This window comes from Lampetra fluviatilis, chromosome 44, assembly GCF_964198595.1.
Source record: "Lampetra fluviatilis chromosome 44, kcLamFluv1.1, whole genome shotgun sequence".
Lineage (NCBI taxonomy): Eukaryota > Metazoa > Chordata > Hyperoartia > Petromyzontiformes > Petromyzontidae > Lampetra > Lampetra fluviatilis.
In genome coordinates this window covers 4,653,210-4,668,571 of record NC_136318.1, presented here as the reverse complement: position 1 = coordinate 4,668,571, position 15,362 = coordinate 4,653,210, and the positions used below count along the sequence as shown (strand labels likewise).

Genomic DNA, 15,362 nt, shown 5'->3' with positions numbered 1-15,362 from the left:
CTACGCGGAATTCATTTCCCCTTTTAATTACGAGCGACGGCGCGCTCACCCATGATCCTAAGCTACTTTAACTAAACAAAAATTTAACTCTTGATGGGATTGGAAGGCATTTTGGATTTGCGAGCCACCTTTGGATTAGTTCGTGTCTACAAACAAAAATCACAATTCACTCTCGTCATCACCGTCACCAACGCTAACACCACCACCAGTTTTAATTTACTCCCAGCTATTCCAACAAGTAGGCGTCACGGAGATTAACAGCGGCTGATTGGTACACTGCTTTAAACGCAAAAGCACGTCACCTCGCGACCTATTCGAACAGCAATTGGGTTTGAGTGCTAAAGCCACGCCGATTTAAAACTTCAACTGCTTTTCACCGGCTGAACAATGATCCAAGCCAAAAAAAATTCGACATGGTCTTTCAGCGGTGTCGATTTGAAAACATTTGGGATTCAGAAGTGGACGGGGTAGCTCAAGGGTCACAGCACTGCGCTGGCACCAGAGATCCTAGGTACAAACCTGAGTTTCAGCTACAAGATTCTCAAGTGTAATGAGTTTCTGGTCTCTGCAATGTTTGCATAAAATAAACATTAATCATTCAATTCGATTATTTGCTTTATTTGGCCTTTAACAGCAGTGAGCATTAAACAAATTACTCTTGATGGATATCCAACAAAACACACTGCATGGTGCATATGTAAGGCATGCCCTCTAGTGCGTATAAGGAGGCCTACTGAAGTCAACTCATCCTAGAGGACCCTTACCAGACAAAACGATATCTTGCTCACTGCGAGAATTCCAAATGGAATATTCATCCACTTGTCGCATGACACCAACACTATAAAATAACATATAATTGGTGGGGGGGGGGGAAGCCAAAATGTATTTTACAGAATACGCTCATGTAAAATAACCCTTGTTCGTTTGGCAGTCGGTTGGTGAACGGGTCAAAGACTCATTAGCAAATGAAACCAAAAGTTGCTCAAACTGCCCTTGGCTCAATTCCATGCGTTAACTAGCAGAGACGGCACGTTTCAACGACGCAGAAATGTCAATGTGCTCCCCTTTCTCTCACTGAAATAAAGCCGAGGGTTGTCGGCAGAGCTACAAATTTCGGCTGGAATATTGAATGTCTGCCGACTCATTAGCGCTGGGATCACCGCTCCCAGCCGCCTCCCACCACCCCCTACCACCACCTCCCCCAAGCCTCTCACCTGGGAAACGAGCGGCCCTGGAGCTTTTTAACGAAGACGGGCGTGCCGGTCTGCACAGGCTTCCCGGTGGCGCCGCCCTCAGTGTAGTCATGGCGGTGCCAATTCTTGCGCTTTTTCACTGCGAGCGCACACGCAAACACACGCACACAGACGGGGCATTGAAAGGGGGCGAGGGAGAAAAAAAAATTAAGACATATTAAAAAAAACACAAGCAACAAAGAATTTATTTTTGTGGAAACTTGAATCGGCTCGGCTCGACTCGCCGAGGGGACAATTGTAAGAGCCCCCGTCGAGACCCGTGAATTTAAAAACCTCTCTAGGCAAATGTCACTCAACGCTTTACATTTTTTCAGATTTTTTAAAGCCCAAAAAACATATCACCGGCATAATCAAGTGTGGGCAAATTACCCTAACGCCACCGTGGTGGGGGGGGGGGGCACTCCTGGCTCAGCACCATGGCTACAGCAAGAGATGCAACAGCACGGGGAAGACAATCTGCAGCTCATCGTAATTTTTATTGGTCTCGTTTTCCTGGGTTTAAAACCTAGATTCAAACCTAGGATCTTAGCAGTGCCTCCCCAACTGACGATCTATAAGAGACCCAAACTTAACACTAATAAAATAATCCCAATTATAATGTGTCACCAAGCAATCACTAAACTGATAAAATCGTTACCAAAGCACACAGACTTGCTGTTTACCTGCATTGTTACATTTGCTGTGTAATTGTCAGCATTTTTTACAACTATCAGCATGTAAAATTACTATTTTAGAAATATATTGCAATTTTCAGCCACTTTTACGCAATGCTCAAATTTCTTACAAGGAAACGTATCACGGTAAAGGTCTCAAACTTTAAAAACTAAACAAGCCGTTTCAAACATTGGCCACAACGCTGGTAAGTAAAAAACAACCCTGCCATGAATTCAACCAACCGAACTACGGGAGGAAACCAAGCATCTCATTTTTCAACGTTGGTAGAACCGCCATGGGTGGCGGGTTCCAATGGGCTGTCTCCGTTAACGTGTTCACATGGGAGGTCATCATAGAACGATGTTTACAAAAGCTCCGTTTAAACCCAAAGGCCAGCGCGGTGGGCGTTCTCGTAGCGTTAGAGCAATTGTGCGTACATGGTAAAAATCCCACGGTGAAAGTCCAACGTAGGCAGGCTTGGTGGACAACTAAACGATTGCAATCGCTCATGGCAGACACGACATTGATCCAGCACTTTTCGAGGTGAAGTATTCTAGATCACACAGAATTGAGTGCCATTCCTCTCTTTGTGTCTCAGCGTAATTCCAAGCATAGACCTCTCCACGCTTATTTGCGCAGTTTTCAGCTCGTTCCATTTTATTTTGTCAGTGTCCGTATTTCTGATCCGTCGTAGCAGGTAATAGGCAATGATTGAAAACTATTATTTAAACATCTTACGTTCCTTATCATTACAAAGTTCAGTTTTACAATACTTGTATTGTATTTTGCTAATGCACACATGATTCCTTGTAAAAAGGTTTCAGTTTTGTTGCCAGAAAAAAAAGGGGAAAAACCCTATTATTATATTTTGGTACTGGCAAAGGTCTAATAATATACACTCCAACCTGTTCGTATTTGTCTCTTTCATTTTGTTCTCAGTGCACCTTCAATAATTGCCCTAAGTACACATACTCCAACGTATTTTCCAGTTGTGTCCCTCCAACAAATGTCTCCATTCGTATAACTTGCTGTACTTTATTTTTGTTTGGTCAAATATATCCTGTGCCAACTTTTGCAGCCTTACTTACAGAACGAATCAAGATGGTACAAACAAGACTGCATGTAGAGTACAGACATGAACAGGCAGTGGAAAACCAAGTATAAAGCACAGTATAAATGAAAGAGTGAAAATGAGGTGGTATAAACGAGACCACGAGACATTACAAACGAGACAGAACGTACAGAGTAGGGACAAAACAAGGATGGAGACTAAATCTGTCAGTACAAATAAGATGGGACGGATCGTGCAACCGAAACAGTACAAGTCAGACAATACAAACGAGAGACAATAAATGACGTAACAAGCAACGAGACGGATTGTCCACATGTGAGACACAAAAGATGAGCCATACTGCACCAACAAGAAAGACACTAACACCAATGACACAACACAAGTGAGACAAAAGAACAACACGCTCTTGAATTGACTCATCCATCCAATGCATGACGATTCATCGAATCTCTGTCGGTGATGAGGTGGGGGGGGGTGGCCGTGCGGTGAACCAAACCGCTCCACGTCTAGCGAACCACCCTGGGACTTGCCAAGCTCAACCGCGAATCTTAACCGTGGCGAGACGTGGAGGGAAGCAGAACAAGCAGACGAGTCGGCCGCCGCCGCCACCGGGCGGACGTGCAGGCAGGCGCCGTCCGGCGCAACTTACTGAGCGAGCTCCCATGGGTCTTGGCGCAGTTAGGGCAGTGGTAGAGGTCGATGTCGACTGCCTGGTGCTCCTCCACCCCCACACAGCTGCCAGGGGGAAAGGAAGGAGGGGAAGACGGGGTGGGTGGGGGTAGAGGAGGTGGCCGGGTCGGGGTCCGGGCGAGAGGAAGTGGGCGGGAGAGGCAGGGCACGAAGAAGTGGGGGGGGGGCGTCGGGTCGTGGGTGGAAGGAGTGGGAAGGGAGGGTCGGGTGGCACACACAACACACACACATTTGTTACTGAACATGTGGATTAGAAGGAAGTCACAAGGACAGAAGGAAGGGCAGCGTGCAGACGCCGCCAACGCGCTGACACAAAGCGCGCTTAAATGTGGGACAGGAAATCTACGGGTCGGCCGTCGAGCTTCAGGGCGAGAAGTAGCAGCGCTTTCGCCGGCGCTGAAAATGCATTTTGCGGGGCCCTTTGTCTTTCCATTGTGAGACGGCGTGAGCTCGCAGGATGCCTGAATCACTGGCAAGCGTCGCCATGGCGACTGCCAAAAACTCTCATCAACAAGGGTCGTGCATAAAAACTTTCCTTACGCGTGCCGATTGCATAATACCCACGGCCGGGAGACCACTACTCATGGGAACACACGAGAGCAGAAGGGGGACTTCCCCCCCCCTCCCACACTACCTCGACAGAATGAGAACGTAGGAATCTCTCAAACACAAAGATTCCCTGTGCAGCCCAAAGACTGTGGTGTTACCAAGCGCATATGAAGACCTGAATAGCGCACGAGCGGTGTTGTGGCCAACACCATCGCCAACCACCTCTATCTCACCACGTGGTTATTTAAGGTTAAGATAATTTATGGGAGGTCCAGGACCAGATCACACATTCACCACTTATGTTAGCCATGGTTGGGACTCGACCTCCTGAGAAAACCAAACACAAAAACCACCAACCTCTGCAAAGACACCGATAACCACTAAGTGGTGGTGACGTCACAATGGTGCCTGTGCCAGGCTAGGTGCACAGGTCACTTTGATTGGCGCCCATAGTTTGCCAGAAGGTTATAGGGATAGGCCCAGGTGTAACTAAAATGGCCAGGTTACCATTCACAGAGTTGAGCTCAATGGGCTTCACCAGAAAAAAAGCTGACCGATTCACCCATTCATTATTAAACAATGCCTTATATGATGATGTAAGTGGGCTAACGTTTCAGGCAACGACCCTTTTTCCAAGCAGCACACGTACAGCACTGCCAATGCGGTCTGTTAATTTTTCATTTGAACTTGAGACCCACGTGTTATGGGTTAACAGAGCAGGGTAACTGGCAGCTCCTGTTTTGTGGAAACAAAGACGGAGATCCATCGTTTAGGCTTACAAGGGGGAGGCGGGCTGTTCAAGAGCACCTAACCACAGCCGGCGTGACACATAAGGGGGTGGTGTGGCCAGCACCACCTTTGTCTCCCCAGCCCCGAGAAATACACACGACACCAGTTACCGTTCCACAATGCACGAACCACTTGCACCACCGCCTCCCCCATACACACACAAGCAAACAACCAGTCACACACACACACATGCATTAACGATCACACAGACAGGATAAAAAAAGACAAAGATCCCCTGTATAGCCTTAACGGCCGACACGGCACACGAAGGGGTTGGGTGGCCAGCACCACGCCTGACCGCCTTTGTCTCCCCAGTAGCGATGTTTACACAGCGCACCAGGTACTCATTTAAGGCTGAGTCTACCTAGAGGAGGCTCAGGACTGGTTCAGATCATTGTCATTGGTGTTGGTCGCGAGAGTTTGTAGCGCAGTGCTCTAACCGTTGCACTACCGCTCCCAAGACTCACAAGACACCGTCTCGCACACATTTCACTCGGTTGAATTCACTCATAGATAGTAACTGACACAAACACACACAAGATGACAAATAATGTCCCACGATCACAAGCACATTTTCACATCCACACACTCCGTGACACACACACACAATCAGTGTCACATGCACAGTCGCACGTCGAGGTCACACTGGGATGCTTTAACCGCGCATTGTGCGTTGTGACATTTTTCGCGGTGCGAGTCACTCGACTCGCGGTCAAAACCCACGCGCGTGCGCGGGACAAGCCCCCTTTTTCTCTTTCGCCATCCTCCCGGTCGCGTGAAAGGAAAGCACTCGCGTGCGTAATAAGGGGGCATGGCGGTGATACATATATATTAATACGTATTCATCATCGCTTGCTGCCTATCAACGTCGTTCTGATGACGACGATCCGCGAGGGAAGAGGCTAAGGAAGAAAGGGAAGAGGGTAAGGAAGAAAGGGAGAGGTGTGGGGGGTGGGGGCTTTTGGCTGAACGCCCCCCCCCCCCGCTGCCACGCACGACACGACCCGAGAAAGTAAACATCGCCAGCTTTGTCGTGCAATACGCGGCTACCGTCAACGGCCGGGGACGCGAGCAGGCAGAGGGAGGGAGAGATGAACACGAGACGAGGCACAGGAAGTGGAGGGACGGATGAACAAGAGAGGAGGTAGATGGAGATAGGAGGTTGAGGGACGGACGAAGGGAGGAGGTAAGAGGAAGGACAGAACGAGGGAGAAGCTACAGGGAGATACGAGGAAGAGGAGGGAGAGATGAAGATATTAGGTGGAAGAAGAGGAGATTAACAGAGGGGGTAGGAGGATGAATGAAGAGAGACAGTAACAGGAAGAGGGAGGAAATGGGAGAGGAGGTGGAGGAAGAGGGGGGACGGAGACACAGAAAATGAGGTGGACGAGGAATTATGTAAGGGAAAAATAGGAGACAATAGAGGAACGGTATAAGAAAAGTGCATGAGACATTGATGGGAAGGGGGTGGAGGATGAGGAGAGGAAACGAAGTGGATGAGAAGATGTAGAGGAGGAGCAATAGGAGAGAACAGGGAGGAGAAACGGCAATGGAAGAGTGTATTGTGCCTTGACGCATGGATAAAGATGACAAAAGAGGTGGGATAAAGGTAGAATTAATTAGGTTAGATGAGGCGAATAACTACGAAGAGGTTATACTGTTGAGAAAGAGGGTGAGAACGTGGACGATGAGGAATGAGGATGTGAACGATTAGGAATGAGGATGTGAATAAGGATGTAAAATACAAATAGGGATATGAATGAAGTTGAATATGAAGGCATGAATGAGAAATTTAAATGATTAAGTGAATGAGATGGCGGTGCAGGATGTTATCTATGAATATGATAAAGTAGATGACGATGTAATAAATAATGATTTTTTACACAATTTGATTGGAGATCAGTGAATGATGATGTCGTTCAATAACATGATCGCAGATGATGTGCATGTGGAGTTCACGATGATGTGGAGGACATGAATACGAATGATGGCTATGGATGAGGCCAGGAATTATGACTTGAATACTAATAATGAGGGTGTCAACGATTAAGATGAGGATATTCATTACATCAACAATCATGTAAATAGTGTTATGTAAATGTTGATGATGTAAATGATAACGTAAGATATTGACAAGGATGTATATCATTATGCTGTGAATGATATAACGAGGATGCGAATTATGATGCGAATGACAACGATAATGTTTAATAACTACGTTGTAAATTATGAGGATGTTAAAAGATTTGAACACGGATGTGAACGATGATTACGATTCGGATGATAATCACGACGTCGATGAAGATAAGACTGGAAACAATGTGAACGTGACGATGTGAATTATGCGAATGACGATTATGTAAATGCCGTGAATGATCTGGACCATGACGACGTGGAGCGACGGGACAAATGACGACGCGAACGACGAGGGCCGTGGATTGTGGCTCGCGAGGACGCCAACGATGTAGTCCGGATGACGATTTTGTTAAACGATGGGAATAAATGGGAGCGACGCTGACGACATGCATTATGCGATTGAAGGTAAATGCCGCGAACAGTCGATGCGAACCGCGGGCGTTGCGAAACGTCGCGTAATTACGCGAATGATAACGATGCCACCGATTGAGGGCGAAATGATGCGAGCGCGACGCTGCGAGCTTGGTAAGGAATGACAATGAAGAGGTGTGTACAACAAAAAACGATGACGACGATGACGGCGGCGACTTAACAGGCGGCGCGTGGTTAGGCACCACGGGCCGCCATGGACACTTTTAAGTCACACACGCACACCCACCGCTCCGGCCTCCATCCCTCCCCTCCATCCCCCCCCTCCATCCCCCAACCACATCGACGACACCGTCCCCCCCTCTCACGGCACACCGGCGGGCACTCAACGCGCACACTCACAAAACAATCTCCTCCTCTCTCGCTCTTCCAGAAACCGCCCCCGAACAACACACAACCGTTCCCTGTGCCAGCGGCGAAAGTTACAGGGAGGACGATGAGAGGGGAATGATGGGTGGGTGGGTGGTGAAAGAGCTTGAATGTGCAGTTATGGAAATGAAAAAAACTAAAAAGTTACGGCCAAAAAGGCACCGCCGGCTGATTCAGGAGGCGATCCCTTTAAACGTCTTTTGTTTTGATCGACGGCTGTGCGGCTGCGTCCCCCCCCATGTCATTTTACGAGTTGGCTGCTCGCCCGGAAAGACCACTATATTTTCCCTCCTCCTCGTCCTCCTCTTCTCGTAGTCTCTCCACGAGAACGAGTCACTCACGAATTTACTCGGCTGTAAACTCGGTCACCCTGACCCCCCCCCTACCCAACGCCTTTAACTCCTCCACCGGGCCCAGCACTGACCACGATCTCAGTTGACCGGGGCGCCGACGAAATACAGATACGGAGGGTGAGAATAGGGTGGCAGCGCGAGAGATATGGAGACAGGAACGGGAACGACGAAGCGACAGAGATGGGGAGACGGGGAAATACTTGGCGAGAAGAGACGTGGGGTGAGAGACGCAGCGAGAGACGTGGGGAGAGAACGAAGCGAGAGATGGGGAGACGGATCGAAACGAGACGGAGACAGATCGAAACGAGACGGAGACCGGGGAGACACGGCGCGAGAGACGGTAATACAGATCGAAAGGGGGAGACAAAAACAACGCAGGGGAGACAAGGTGACACGGAGCGAGATCGACGAGGGAAACCCTGACGCACAAGTCAACCCGGTTCGCTCGCACCCCGAATCAACAACCACCGCATCGAAACAACCGCTGCTTACAACCCACAGCCAAAAAACTAGCGCTACCGAGCCAGCTCGCTTTCCATCACCAAACCAACAACACCGCTCCGACCACCGACACACTACATAGCCATCAACAAGCCAGCCGAATCGCTCACGATCCCCTTCTCGCAAACCACTCCGCCATCTGACACCACCGCAACCACCACAGCTACCGGCCGCCGCCAGCGAACAACGCCGAGGACAAGAGCCCCCCCACCCCCCACCCCCCACCACCACCACCAAAACACGGACGCAGCCGGACACGAGACACCGAGGCGAACCCACGAGAGCCGAAACAACAATAAAAGGAGGGCCGCCCGCACCTGCCGTGGAACCAGTCCTTGCACACGTCGCACTCGATCATGAAGCGGGTCACGTCGTAGGGCAGGCGGCACACGCAGTACACGGCCGCCATGTCGCGGGCCGCTCGCTTCGCGTCGCCCACCACCACCGCCGCCGCCGCCGCCTCCTCGTCCTCAGCCGCCGCCGCCAGCGCTGCCACCGCCGCGTCCCCCCTCTCGTCCGTCCGCCTCCCTCCCCTGAGCGCCTCTGTCTCGCCGCCTCCACATTCCCTACAGTTAACGCGCGCGGCTAGCCCGCCTCGGCCAATGGGCGGCGACGGTGCGGCCACCACGTGCGCGTCGACGATCAATCGCGCGCGACCCCGCGCGCGTGCGGCGTGGGAAATGTGATGGCGGGGCGGGCCCAGCGGCGCGCGTTTCGCCGGCCGCCTCATTCGCGCTTCTCTTTATGACCGCGCGGCGCCCGCCTCTCGACGTCTCTGGCGGGCCAACGAAGCCAAATAAAAATGCCCGGGGGCCACCGCCATCGTGCCGCGGGGCCACCCGACGCTGGTAGACGCCGCGGAAGCTTAGATTTTGGCTCCTTATTATTCGTATTTTCTATCGCGAATATTCACTGCCGAAGGTGAACGCTAACGGCCGTATCCGCCCGCTGCGGATTCGCAAAGCTGGGGGCGGCTGGCCCGGTGACGTCATTGTCGTGTGTTTAAAGCCCCCCCCCCCCCAATAGCCCTCCCCCCTCTCAGCCCCTCCCCATGTCACCCACGCCAGTTCAGACTGGGCTCGGAAATTCCTGGCAGGATATGACCACGCGTCGGCATAACGTGACCAACGGCGTCGGCTGGGTTTAACAAGTTAATCACACGGGCCAGCTAATAAATTAATTAATTGGCGGGCTCTTAATCGACACTGGGAAATAGAGGCGAACCCCCGTGCCCTTTGCGGGTCGCGAAACGCGGTAAATTTACGCTAAATGCCAGATCCGGGAACGACGCGGTGGACAGAGAGAGACTTTGGCCGGTCACTCGCGTTCTTGGAACCGTGACAATATTTACCGGCCGTAGAACGAATAATTTGATGTAAATCATACATTACCGAATTCCCCTGATTACATCGCACCAAAAATAAAACCTTGTGCCGTATGTCAATGAAGTTATGCACGTCTTGTCACGTACACAACACACACACCTACTTGATGGCGAGACCCACCACACTTTTGCTTTTTAACGTACAAGGGGATAGGGGAAAGTGCGTCATAATCCAGAGAACACGGTATCATTTATACAAATTCATAAAACGAAAATTCAGGTTGCCCGTTGTGTTCCGATTCACAGAGGGTGGCAAATTGACCTGAACATCACAATTGGATCTGTCCACTCCTGCCCACCTCCCATAATAAACACCAACTCACAATGACCAAGGCACGGTGAAGTATGGTCAAATAACCCCCACGACCAACACGGCGTGAGGAAGGCCTTAATACAATAATGTGTTTACCACGGGGCTTCAGATTATACGTTAGACATTCAACGCCGAAGTACCCTTAGGCTTACAAAACTAACTTGACAGAGCAAACAAGCTATAACATGCGACACACAAACAAGAGCAAAAAGAATAAACTCTTGAATATAATCGCGTCAATTACAACGAATCACGGCGACTGAAGGGAGGAAATATTTTTTTCAAACTCGTGTCGGACAGCCCAGGACACACAACCTAAACAGTGCGTACGTGTACACGATAAGAGATAGAGATACGATGTGTATCTTACTTTAACCCAGGGGTTCAGTGATAACTTATTTGTTTAATTATCATTTAAGTCGCTGCACAATTCACGCGCCTGATGACTCTCAAGCAGGTAATACAGTCCGTAGTGTGGAGCGCGGAGTGTAATTTGAATCGGCGTGTGTGGTAACAAAGACATGCACGCGCACACCAGTTATGAATGACTTGATACGAATGACTGGGCCATAAACATCTGCCAGTACACTAGCATAGGTTCAAATAAGCCCGACTGCTGATGAGACAGCGGTTCAGAGTTTGCATCGAACTGCTGCTGATAAAATGATACACTCCTACAAGGGCATTCGGCTGATAGGATGTATAAAAACACTTGTATTTTTACGTGTAAAGATAGATTATGTGTCTTCTTGGTTCTTTCGGTAAAGTCACGTACAGACCTGTTCTCCATCTGAGGACGGCTGCTTGCGTTGTGGCCGAAACGTCGTGAGAATTATTTTATTATGTTTTATTTTTATTATTTTATTATGTAGAATTTTTATTATTTTATTATTTCCATTCTACGTGACTTTACCGAAAGAACCAAGAAGATGAATCCCTGCAGTCACGAAAGCTTTAAATCGAAAGAAAAATAGATTATGTAGTGTATTATCCGCTTGTTAATACTGACCAAATGTTTAACAATCATCAGGCATGTGCGGCATGAAACACCTTTATATCGGAACGTGACAAATGGCGAAAGCGGAAAGGCATACAGTAGAGTAATGGGTCACGATGAATAGTTTGGGAAATCCTGCTTTTACCGATCTCAAGGGTTGTTTTTTCCCACCCTTCCTTAAAGCGGCAGCGCAAATTAAGGAAACATTAGAACATCTGAGATTTCACGTTGAACCCTGACCCAACCCCCAGCCGGCCTCTCTCAACTCGCGTCGATCCTGAAGGAGCAATTTAGGAAAACAATGCGAAGACCGAGCCCATCCCTGTGCAAACAGCGACAAAGCCTAATCTGCCCGGGGGACATGGTTTGCTGGTTTTTAGTCTGGCCGGTTCTGTCTATAATAACCCCAACCTGTCCGTCTTGTTCTAAGACGAATTACAAGCTCTTTTGATAGATACTAGGTTAAGGGATCGCACGTAGGCAATTTTGCGTAATCATATTCGTTATCGGCCATTACCTGTACAATGCTGGGTGATTAAGGCCTTCCCCCAAATCACCATCGCCCCTGACGGTGACACATCAAGCCTTCTTCTCGCTCCTGCACAGGGGCTCATTTCATCGCCCCTTTACCTTGCACATTTTCACTGACGCCACGTATTCCTCTTCTCACCTCTCAGTGCAATGCCAAGCATGCACTTGTCCATGCTTCTAACTGCATCTTTCAGCTTTTGTTCCATGTTTTGTTCATGTCCACGATTTTGATCCACGGGATAGGAGGTAATATGCACCGATTAAATATGAGACTTCAACCGAAGCCAGAACCCATCACCAACGATGTTTCTGTAATGCAGTGAACGGGGCCTTCCGTGTTCGTGAAGAGCCCTTGCCTCTAACACCAGGCTTCCAGGCGGCATTTGTTAAGTGGGTCACACTGCTGATGGGAAGCAGAAGGTCAAATCCAGTCCAGAATTTGCCTGGTTAAACAAATCCTGTTGGAATATCGGTCCAGAAACCCCATACGCTGATTAATGGAACTCATGTTGTTTTATTTATTGTGGTGAAACAGACTCTGGTCTGTTTATGTAATTTTTGTCATTATAGTCCAGCCGTGCCTGATTAAAGACAAAGTTTATCTTATATTCCAATCCAGTCTGTTTATAATAAGACCCTGCCTGTATGGTAATGGCACAACCGAGCATTATTATATTCTAAAAGAATCAACACTCCACCTATTGTGTTCCAGCCATGCCTTATTATACCACTGAACATAATTATCAGTCAGATCCTGCCTTGCCCAAGTCCAATTAAACATTATATTCTAACGATGTCTTGTTAAAGTAAAAACACATCTTTCTTTAGTCTAACCACCTCGATTGAAAGCCAAACGTATTTACTGTATTGGCCATCAGAGCACGGAGACATCTGTATCTTCAATTAGAAGGGGAAATCATTCCACTGACATGAATATAAAAAACTCATTCAAGTATTGAGTAGATGCAAATATACATCCTGATCATTATTTGGGGAAAAACTGTTTGTTGTATCCATCCCAATTGAGTTTCTAAACTTTTACACGGCACAAATTTTAGTAGAAGAAAACATTAAAAACCCAGTGTGGGACAAATGCTCGGGGTCGGTAATTTCCTTCACCGACGACGCAGCGGCACCCGTGACAGAAAGACCAAACAAAAACACAGATCAATACAATTCCACACCCCTCTTCTCTAACGCTGCAATCGATCTGCAATCGTTGCCGGTGCATCGCCGCTCTTGCATCGGATCGCCACTTTTCAAAATTCCTGACACCGACAAACATCAGTCCTCTTAATATGAAAATCGATTCACAGCTGAAAGAGTCGTCACTGCATAACACATTTGTTAATGTTGCACCACTTTGCTTTTATCATTACAGCACCTTCCTTTATTTGTCTGGCTCTCGGGGCCACCTTTGCACGATGCACATCAATCACAAGAAAATTGGTTAATGACCCAACCTTAGCATACATTTAATTAGGACATTTCGGAAGGCGTGAAGTGTGGCCAACAGGGGTCCATTCTTCATAGGTCTGGTTCAAAAGGCCACTCAATTGTAAATAGCTCTTCGATATGCTTTTTGGGGTTGTACCGCATGTTGTTGGGCATGATGCCCGATGTTTCGCTGCATTTGTCGGAAGCGTCTTTAGTCAGTTCAAGTAATATCAGCTTGACCTTGATTATCAGTAGAAGCAGCATTAACAGCAACATCATAATCAACAGCATCAATATGTTAATCAGATGAACTTTCATTCTGTTCCCAAAGAAACTCCAAAAACGTGCAGCCAAACGTGAAACATCACGCTGGACAATGTGGTAGAAACCAAACACAGATCGGAGAGGCATACGGCACAACTGCGAATACCTAAACAGTGGTGGTCTTAAATTTCGATTTAAAGCTTTCGTGACTGCAGGGATTCATCTCCTTGGTTCTTTCGGTAAAGTCACGTAGAATGGAAATAATAAAATAATACAAATAAAACATAATAAAATACTTTTCACGACGTTTCGGCGTGAGAATTATTTTATTATGTTTTATTTTTATTATTTTATTATTTCCATTCTATTTGACTTTACCGAAAGAACCAAGACGAAAAAAAAAGTGGTGGTCTTAATTACCGTAATGTTATTGAGTTTTGGGGCCGTGCAAATTTCCAGTGGTATAAATTCGACATTCTTGGGGCGAAGTCATTGTCCTTTCCTTAATGCAAACGCTCTTGACCTCACAACAAGTGATGCAACCTCACCAGGTGGTGCTCACTTCAACGACCTTGAGGAAGCAGTAATGACAGGCCAGAAGGACCCCGATTTTTATTTGAATTTGGGCCCTTGCAAAATTATCTACCCTGGCTATTAATAGGTGGGGATTTCATCGAACATTTCACTCCATGCACTTTTAGAGGAAAAAAACTAATTTGGTCAGTGGGTTTAACACAACTACGATGGCTACTTTTACCATAAACTTCACTCATGTATTCCTCCACCACACTGTTTAATCTCATCCACACTTTGTTCAACCACCACACTTGCAGGCCACAATACGTGAATTTCTGCTTCGCCCCCCACACTGGCTTGACTAAGGCAATCCTTTCAATTGTATCTTTTCCCAAGCTCTACAACGATGTTTAATTAATTAAGCACGTTAACACTTATCGACTGCAAACTGATGGTTCTATTGATGGCCGCTTTACATTTTGGTACTTTGGGCCTGACTGAACAACTGTGTTTAAAACAATAAATAAGCTTGTTTTTCTCAAATAGAGTAATGGTGCCCATAAAAAATACACCTCCTCTGAAATATTTACCCAACAGGATATTATTAACCTTCTTCTTGGTTCTTTCGGTAAAGTCACGACGCTTCGGCCACAACGCAAGCAGCCGTCCGCTTGCGGTGTGGCCGAAACGTCGTGAGAATTATTTACGGTTTTATTTTTATTATTTTATTTCCCTTCTACGTGACTTTACCGAAAGAACCAAGAAGATGAATCCCTGCAGTCACGAAAGCTTTCAAAATTATTGACCTTCTTAATATCTTTCCCCCTTTAGGATAAAATTAACTTTTATAACAGTGCATAAGGAGAAATATATTTCATTCCTACTAGTGTAGCGATATATACTACTTGTAATGGGAATGCCGGTGTCACATTCATTAATGTGATTAAGAGGCAGACACAGCCCAATGTCAAATAAGGGCCACCACTATCGGGCTTCAGTTACTCATTGCCATACAGCAAGGATTATCCTCACAGTAGAATAACAAAACGACATTTGGCTCCCCCGACATGACACCATTAGTTTCACCCTCCACATGTTAGAAACATGAAAAGTAATAACCCAATA

General features: G+C 47.5%; 1 protein-coding gene across 2 annotated transcripts in view; it reads right to left on the bottom strand.

Moving 5' to 3' along the window:
• LOC144947299 (uncharacterized) overlaps positions 1 to 15,362 on the bottom strand; it is a 76,430-nt gene that overhangs the window by 50,533 nt on the left and 10,535 nt on the right. The window contains exons 1-3 of one of the 2 annotated variants that reach the window (XM_078876533.1): positions 9,113 to 9,311; positions 3,629 to 3,714; positions 1,215 to 1,332 (exon numbers count right to left, since the gene is read on the bottom strand). In XM_078876533.1, coding sequence (XP_078732659.1) covers positions 1,215 to 1,332; positions 3,629 to 3,714; positions 9,113 to 9,204 — 296 coding nt within the window. In that variant the 5' untranslated portion in view covers positions 9,205 to 9,311. Of the gene's footprint in view, positions 1 to 1,214; positions 1,333 to 3,628; positions 3,715 to 9,112; positions 9,312 to 15,362 lie in introns of those variants that run through there. The other variant, XM_078876534.1, reaches the window with a different exon arrangement.